The sequence below is a fragment of the Phasianus colchicus genome, chromosome 30 (genome assembly GCF_987193195.1).
Source record: "Phasianus colchicus chromosome 30, bPhaCol1.hap1.1, whole genome shotgun sequence".
Taxonomy (NCBI): domain Eukaryota; kingdom Metazoa; phylum Chordata; class Aves; order Galliformes; family Phasianidae; genus Phasianus; species Phasianus colchicus.
Genome location: NC_143465.1, coordinates 1,097,501 through 1,106,636, shown reverse-complemented (window position 1 = coordinate 1,106,636; position 9,136 = coordinate 1,097,501). Strand labels below are relative to the sequence as shown.

Here is a 9,136-nt window from a genome sequence, read left to right as displayed (position 1 = left end):
GCACATGGCAGCTCCGTGGCACACTCTATGGCACATGGCAGCACTATGGCACACTCTGTGGCACATGGCAGCTCCATGGCACTCTGTGGCACACAGCAGCTCCGTGGCACACTCTATGGCACACAGCAGCTCCGTGGCACACTCTATGACACATGGCAGCTCTATGGCACACTCTATGGCACATGGCAGCTCCGTGGCACACTCTATGGCACACGGCAGCTTCAAGTCACTCTATGGCACATGGCAGCACTATGGCACACTCTAAGACACACAGCAGCTCCGTGGCACACTCTATGACACATGGCAGCTCTATGGCACACTTTATGGCACATAGCAGCTCTATGGCACACTCTGTGGCACATGGCAGCTCCGTGGCACACTCTATGGCACACGGCAGCTTCAAGTCACTCTATGGCACATGGCAGCTCTATGGCACACTCTAAGACACACGGCAGCTCCGTGGCACACTCTATGGCACATGGCAGCTCCATGGCACACTCTATGGCACATGGCAGCTCCGTGGCACACTCTATGGCACATGGCAGCACTATGGCACACTCTATGGCACATGGCAGCGCTGTGGCACTCTATGGCACATGGCAGCACTATGGCACACTCTATGGCACACGGCAGCTCCATGGCACTCTATGGCACTGCTGCTGCTGCCCCACTGAAGCCCCCACAGGAGCTGCAGCCCTGAGCCCGGTGCAGCACTGCAGACACCCCCCCCCGAGTCCCGGCGCTGCTGTTGGTGGCACTCAGCTGCGATGCTGGGCAGGTGGCAGCAGCGGGGTTCCGTTGCTCCATGTGGGCACCCAGGAGCAGCGCAGCACATGGAGGCTCCCTCCCCGTGCCAGGCACTCTTCTGGCCGGTGACACACGCTGGGAAGCAGCGGGCTCGGTCCCAGCTTTGCTGACGTCAATGGAAATACTCTCGTTGGTATCAATGGGGCTTTGGCCGCGCGCCCGCCGCGCGCTCCTGATGTCTGAGTGTGAGCTGAAGGGAAAGGGGGGGAAAGGTCTCTGCTCTGCTGGCAGTGCTCAGCACAGCCTGGCACGGCTCCGCTTCCACCGCTGAGGGGGGAGCAGAAAAACCTTGCCTGTGTTCCTTCTGAATTGAAGCTGACATCTCGTGGCCTGGGCTGGGATAATGGGGACCCCCGCCCCAAGCTGTGCCAAAGCGTTGAGGCTGCTGAGCTGCTCAGAGAATTTGGGTTGGAGGGAACGTATGGATCATTGGAGAGAACCTATAGATCGTAGAACCATGGGATCACTGCATGGTTGGGTTTGAAGGACACGACAGATCACAGAACCATGGCATCATGGCACAGTTGGGTTGGAAGGGATCTATAGACCATAGGACCATGAGATCATGGCTTGGTTGGGTTGGGAAGGACCTTATGGATCATGGAACCGTGGGATCACTGCATGGTTGGGTTGGGAGGGACCTTAAGGATCATGGAACCGTGGGATCACTGCATGGTTGGGTTGGGAGGGACCTTAAGGATCATGGAACCATGGGATCATGGCTTGGTTGGGTTGGGAGGGGCCTTAAGGATCATGGAACCATGGGATCATGGCTTGGTTGGGTTGGGAGGGACCTTATGGATCATAGAACCATGGGATCATGGCATGGTTGGGTTGGGAGGGACCTTAAGGAGCATAGAACCATGGGATCGTGGCATGGTTGGGTTGGGAGGGACCTTATGGATCATGGAACCATGGGATCATGGGATGGTTGGGTTGGGAGGGACCTTAAGGATCATGGAACCATGGGATCGTGGCATGGTTGGGTTGGGAAGGACCTTATGGATCATGGAACCATGGGATCATGGGATGGTTGGGTTGGGAGGGACCTTAAGGATCATGGAACCATGGGATCGTGGCATGGTTGGGTTGGGAAGGACCTTAAGGATCATGGAACCATGGGATCATGGCTTGGTTGGGTTGGGAAGGACCTTATGGATCATGGAACCATGGGATTGTGGCGTGGTTGGGTTTGAAGGACACTACAGATCACAGAACCATGGGATCACTGCATGATTGAGTTCAGATGGATCCAGTAGATCATAGAATCACCGAATCACAGCGTTGTTTGGTTTGGAAGGCAGCCCCCTCTGCCAGCAGGGCCGGCTCCCAGCACACCAGGCTGCTCAGAGCCCCATCGCACCCAGGGAGGGGTCACCCACTGCCCCCCTGGTGACCCATCCCAGTGTCTCCGCACCCTCACAGTGAAGAATTCCTTCCTAGCGTCCACTCCAGACCTCCCCTCTTCCAGCTCAAAGCCATTTCCCCTCATCCTATCACTGCACATCCTTATAAGAAGTCCTTCCCAGTTTTCCTGTTGCCCCCCAGGTGCAGGCAGAGCGATAAAGTCCCCCTGGAGCCTTCCCTTCCCCAGGCTGCACAGCCCCAGCTCTCTCAGCCTGTCCTCAGCGACAGATAATGGGTTTGAGTGCCCCACCTGGAGCACTGCATCCAGATCTGGGGACCTCAGCACAGGAAAGACGTGGAGCTGTAGGAGGGGGCCCAGAGGAGGCTGTGAAGATGAGCCAAGGGCTGGAGCACCTCTCCTACGAAGGCAGGCTGAGGAACCACCGTTGTTCAGCCTGGAGAAGAGAAGGCTGCAGGAAGACCTCACTGCAGCCTTCCAGTATTTCAAGGGAGTCTAGAAACACGAGGGAAATCAACGTTTTACGTGGGTAGGTAGCGACGGGACAAGGGGGAATGGCTTCGAACTGAAGAAGGGCAGGTGGAGGTTAGATGTCAGGGGGCATGCAGTGCTCCCCTGGTTCTATGATCTATAGGATCCCTTCTGACCTAACTGTGCCATAATCCCATGGTGCTGTGATCTACAGAGACGCTTCCAACCACCCATGCAGTGATTTCATGCTTCTAGGATCTATAGGGCCCCCCCAACCCAACCTTGCAATGATCCCATGGCTCTGTGACCTATAGGGTTCCTCCCAACCCAACCATGCAATGATCCCATGGCTCTATGATCTACAGGATCCCTCCAACCCAACCGTACAATGATCCCATGGCTCTATGATCTATAGGGTCCCCCCAACCCAACCATACAATGATCCCATGTCTCTAGGATCTATAGGGTCCCGCCAACCCAACCATACAATGATCCCATGTCTCTAGGATCTATAGGGTCCCGCCAACCCAACTGTGCAATGATCCCATGGTTCTATGTTCTATAGGTTCCCTCCGAATCAAACTGTGCAATGATCCCATGGTTCTGCAATCTATAGGGTCCTACAAACCCAACCGTGCCATGGTCCCATGGTTCTGTGATCCATAGGGTCCCTCCCAACACAACCATGCAGAGATCCCAAGGTTCTATGATCTGTAGTGCCATTCAAACCCAACCATGCCACAGTCCCATGGTTCTACGATCTATAGGGTTCCTCCCAACCCAACTGTGCAATGATCCCATGGTTCTGCAATCTATAGTGTCCTACAAACCCAACCATGCCATTATCCCATGGTTCTATCTGTAGGGTCCCCCCAGTGCAACCGTGCCATAATCCTATGGTTCTATGATCTGTAGGGTCCCTCCCAACACAACCATGCAGAGATCCCAAGGTTCTATGATCTGTAGTGCCATTCAAACCCAACCATGCCACAGTCCCATGGTTCTACGATCTATAGGGTTCCTCCCAGCCCAACTGTGCAATGATCCCACCCATGCTTCTATGATCTATAGGGTCTCCCCAACCCAACCGTGCCATGATCCCATGGTTCTATGATCTGTAGGATCCCTCTCAACACAACCATGCAGAGATCCCATGCTTCTATGATCTGTAGTGATCTGTAGCATCTTTTCAAACCCAACCATGCCACGATCCCATGGTTCTACGATCTATAGGATCTCTTCCAACCCCAACCATTCTGCCATTCTATGGCACTGCATTGCATGGCACTGCTGTGTGCCAGTGCTGCCACCCGTGGTCGGTCCCACTGCTCTGCGGTGCCGTGGGGACACGGGCAGTGCCACCACCACGGGGACCTTCATCCCTGGGGGCTGTGACACCGCAGGACCCCCCCTCAAGCCGGGAGTGTGCAGAGCGCAGAGAGCTGTGAGTCCCGGCAGCAGTGGGTGGTGGAAGGGGAGATGCTATCGGGTGTCAGGAAATGAGAACTTCAGAAATAGCGCCCTTTAATGTCACAGAGCTCCGGGCTGAGCGACGGGAGCAGCGGATGCGGAACGGAGAAACCCCACACTCAGCGTGGGGGGGTGGAGGGGGCGGGGGGGAAATGTCGATCCGGGGAAGAAATGATTCCTTGTGGGTCACTCTGCGACCGCAGCAGCAGAGCCAGCGGGAAGAAGAGGCCTCATTGGGTGCCAGGGATGATCCAGTGTGCAGGGAACCCCATAGGGTGCCAGGGATCCTATAGGGTGCCAAGGGTACTCTTGGAAGTTCCAAAAACCCCATAGGGTGCCAGGGATCCCATAATGTGGCAAGGGTCCCCTTGGAAGTTCCAAAAGCCCCATAGGGTGCCAGGGATCCCATAGGGTGCCAAGGGTCCTCTTGGAAGTTCCAAAAACCCCATAGGGTGCCAGGGATCCCATAGGGTGTCAAGGACCCCATAATGTGGCAAGGGTCCCCTTGGAAGTTCCAAAAACCCCATAGGGTGCAGGGACCCCATAATGTGGTAGGAACCCCATAATGTGGTAGGGGTCCCCTTGGAAGTTCCAAAAACCCCATAGGGTGCAGGGACCCCATAATGTGGTAGGAACCCCATATTGTGGCAAGGGTCCCCTTGGAAGTTCCAAAAGCCCCATAGGGTGCCAGGGATCCCATAGGGTGCCAAGGGTCCCCTTGGAAGTTCCAAAAACCCCATAGGGTGCCAGAAATTCCATAGGGTGTCAAGGACCCCATAATGTAGCAAGGGTCCCCTTGGAAGTTCCAAAAACCCCATAGGGTGCAGGGACCCCATAATGTGGTAGGGACCCCATATTGTGGTAGGTGTCCCCTTAGAAGTTCCAAAAACCCCATAGGGTGCCAGGAACCCCATAATGTGGCAAGGGTACTCTTGGAAGTTCCAAAATCCCCATAGGGTGCCAGGGATCCCATAGGGTGCCAGGGACCCCATAATGTGGCAAGGGTCCCCTTGGAAGTTCCAAAAACCCCACAGTGTGCCAGGAACCCCGTAATGTGGCAAGAGTTCCCTTGGAAGTTCCAAAAGCCCCATAGGGTGCCAGGGATTCCCTGGGGTGCCAGGGACCCCATAATGTGGCAAGGGTCCCCTTGGAAGTTCCAAAAACCCCATAGGGTACCAGGGACCCCATAATGTGTTAGGGACCCCATGATGTGGTAGGGGTCCCCAAGAGGTGCCAAAAACCCCATAGGGTGACATGGTTGGGGTCCTATTGGGGTGCCAGGGATCTCCATAACATGTCAGAGACCCCCATCATAGGTCAGGAACTCTTCTGGGATGCCAGGAATCCTGTAGACCCCTATAACGAGTTAAGGGTCACCAATAGGTGTCAGAGACCCCATAGGGTGTCAGAGACCCCCATCAGATTCTGGGGACCCTGTTGGGGTGCCAGGGATCCCCATAACATATCGGAGACTTTAATGGTGCACCAGGAATCACTTTGGGTACCAAGACCCCACAGTGTGTCAGGGATCCCCAGGAGGTGCCAGAAACCCCATAGGGTACCAGGGACCCCATAATGTATCAGGGGACCTCAGGAAGTGCTTGAAACCCCATAGGGTGATGAAGACCCTCATCAGATGGTGGGGACCCTATTGGGGTGCCTGGGATCCCCATAAGACGTCAGATACTTCAATGGGGTAACAGGAACTCCGTAGGCTACCAAGACCCCATAAGTCGTCAGGGTCCCTGGGAGATAGCAGGAATCCCACAGGGTGCCAGCGATCCCATAACGAGTCAGGGTAGCCCTGGAGGTGTTGGAAACCCCATAGGGTGACAGAGACCCCATAATGTATCAGGGGACCCCAGGAAATGCTTGAAAACCCCATAGGGTGATGAAGACCCTCATCAGATGGTGGGGACCCTATTGGGGTGCCTGGGATCCCCATAAGATGTCAGATACTTTAATGGGGTAACAGGAACTCCGTAGGCTACCAAGACCCCATAAGTCGTCAGGGTCCCTGGGAGATAGCAGGAATCCCACAGGGTGCCGGCGATCCCATAACGAGTCAGGGTAGCCATGGAGGTGTTGGAAACCCCATAGGGTGACAGAGACCCCACAGTGTGTCGGAGGACCCGGATTTCTTTCTCCATATCCCAAAGCCTGGATGTGGGGCCACGATGCTGGACTGCAGGAAAACCAGAGTGGGAACATCTGCATCTTTGGGGAGCCAGGTGTGGGGGGAGCAGCAGGGTGGTGGGAGAGGAGCGCAGCGGTGGGGAAGGGGCGCATCTGGAGACCCCAAATCTGAGCTCTGCCCCTTTGCTCCCCTCCCACTGCGCTCACTCCATCGGGACGTCCGTCGTTGTGCCCGGCCTGGGCTGACTCAGCACCAGTCTGACTCAGCATCGCTCTGACTCAGCACCAGTCTGACTCAGCATCGCTCTGACTCAGCATCGCTCTGACTCAGCACCAGTCTGACTCAGCACCAGTCTGACTCAGCACCAGTCTCCTGTTGCGCTTCGGAAGTGAAGCATCCCACAGTGAGGGTCACATGTGCCAACCAAAGGGTCACCGGTGCCAATGAGGGTCACAGAAAGGTCACAAGTGTCAACAAAAGGGTCACAAGTGTGCTTACAAAAGGGTGACGTGCGCTGGCAACGGTCACCAGTGCCAACCAAAGGGTCACCAATGCCAACCAAAGGGTCACTGGTGCTAGTGAGGGTCACAAAAAGGTCACAAGTGCCAACAAAAGGGTGACGTGTACCAAGAACGGTCACAAGTGCCAATGAGGGTCACAGAAAGATCACAAGTGCCAACAAAAGGGTCACCAATGCCAACAAAAGGGTCACTGGTGCTAATGAGGGTCACAAAAAGGCCACAAGTGCCAACAAAAGGGTCACCAATGCCAACAAAAGGGTCACCAATGCCAACCAAAGGGTCACCGGTGCCAGTGAGGGTCACAAAAAGGTCACAAATGTCAACAAAAGGGTGACATGTGCCAAGAACGGTGACAAGTACCAATGAGGGTCACAAAAAGGTCACAAGTGCCAACAAAAGGGTGACGTGCGCTGGCAACGGTGACCAGTGCCAACAAAAGTGTCATCAATGCCAACCAAAGAGTCACCGGTGCCAGTGAGGGTCACAAAAAGGCCACAAGTGCCAACAAAAGGGTGACAGGTGCCAACAAAAGGGTGACATGTGCCAAGAACGGTCACAAGTACCAATGAGGGACACAGAAAGGTCTGACAAAAGGGTCACCAATACCAACCGAAGGGTCACTGGTGCTAATGAGGGTCGCAAGTGCCAACAAAAGGGTGACATCTGCCAACAACGGCCACAAGAGCCAGTGAGGGTCACAAAAAGGTCACAAGTGCCAACAAAAGGGTCACAGGTGTCAACCAAAGGATCACCAGTGCCAAGAATGGTCACCAGTGCCAGTGAGGGTCGCAAGTGCCAACAAAAGGGTGACATGTGCCAACAACAGCCACAAGTACCAATGAGGGTCACAAAAAGGTCAGAAGTGCCAACAAAAGGGTCACCAATGCCAACCAAAGGGTCACTGGTGCTAATGAGGGTCACAAAAACACCACAAGCGCCAACAAAAGGGTCACCAATACCAACCAAGGGGTCACCAGTGCCAAGAATGGTCACCAGTGCCAATGAGGGTCGCGAGTACCAACATAAAGGGTGACGTGTGCCAAGAATGGTCACAAGTACCAATGAGGGTCACAAAAAGGCCACAAGTTCCAACAAAAGGGTCACAAGTGCCAACAAAAGGGTGACGTGTGCCAACAAAAGGTGACATGTGCCAAGAACGGTCACAAGTACCAATGAGGGACACAAAATGGTCTGACAAAAGGGTCACCAATACCAACAAAAGGGTCGCCAGTGCCAATGAGGGTCGTAAGTGCCAACAAAAGGGTGACATCTGCAAACAACGGCCACAAGAGCCAGTGAGGGTCACAAAAAGGTCACAAGTGCCAACAAAAGGGTCACCAATGCCAACCAAAGGGTCACTGGTGCTAATGAGGGTCACAAAAACGCCACAAGTGCCAACAAAAGGGTCACCAATGCCAACCAAAGGGTGACATGTGCCAATGAGGGTCGCAAGTGCCAACAAAAGGGTGACATCTGCCAACAATGGCCACAAGAGCCAATGAGGGTCACAAAAAGGTCACAAGCGCCAACAAAAGGGTCACCAATGCCAACCAAAGGGTCACTGGTGCTACTGAGGGTCACAAAAACGCCACAAGTGCCAACAAAAGGGTCACCAATACCAACCAAAGGGTGACATCTGCCAACAACGGCCACAAGTGCCAATGAGGGTCACAAAAAAGTCACAAGCGCCAACAAAAGGGTCACAAGAGGGGTCACAACTGTGACCTGAGAGCGCAGATGAGGAGGAGGAGGAGGAGGAAGGACGGAGATGCACTCGGGCAGCCCGCCCCGGCTTGGAAGATGTGCAGCTTCTCCGCGTCAGGAAGGAAATCCCTGGCGTCCTCCAGCGCTCCTCGTGCCGCCATGGTGAAGTTGGCATCTCCGGAGGTGACCACGTCGAAGACGCACGACTGGAAGTAGACGTCCTCCACGGGCAGCGTGGCTTTGCAAAGCGCCCGAGCCGCCTGCGCCGCCGCACGGCTGCGCACGCTGCGGGAGATGCGCTGGCTGCGGGGACAGCCGGCCACACACAGCTGCAGGTCCTGCTCCGCCGTGAAGGCGCGGGTCACCTCCTCGGCGGCGCGGATGGAGAAGGAGAGCTGGCGGGCGGCCTGGCGCACCGCGATGGTGGTGCCGATGTACGGAGCTCGGATCTCCACGTGTCGCCCAGGGCTGCGCTCGTGGATGCGCAGCCCGACTCCCCCCGGCCGCTCGCCGCCCGTCACCGAGCCGTCCTCGAAGGCTGCGGGCACGTTGTCCAGCTCGGCTCGGTACACCTTCTGCTCCGTGCACTCCTTCATGTTCTTGAAGATGATGGTGAGCTGCAGGGGATGGCGCTCTCAGAACCCAGGATCCCCCCTCCAT

The 9,136-nt window shown here is 55.5% G+C and overlaps 1 protein-coding gene across 4 annotated transcripts in view; it reads right to left on the bottom strand.

Moving 5' to 3' along the window:
- Positions 1-6,719: 6,719 nt before the first annotated feature.
- Positions 6,720-9,136, bottom strand: part of HJV (hemojuvelin BMP co-receptor) — a 10,390-nt gene continuing 7,973 nt past the window's right edge. For 3 of the 4 annotated variants that reach the window (XM_090126963.1, XM_090126964.1, XM_090126965.1), the window contains exon 4: positions 6,720-9,093. In XM_090126963.1, the coding sequence (XP_089983089.1) occupies positions 8,485-9,093 (609 nt within the window). In that variant the 3' untranslated portion in view covers positions 6,720-8,484. The remainder of the gene's footprint in view (positions 9,094-9,136) is intronic. The other variant, XM_090126966.1, reaches the window with a different exon arrangement.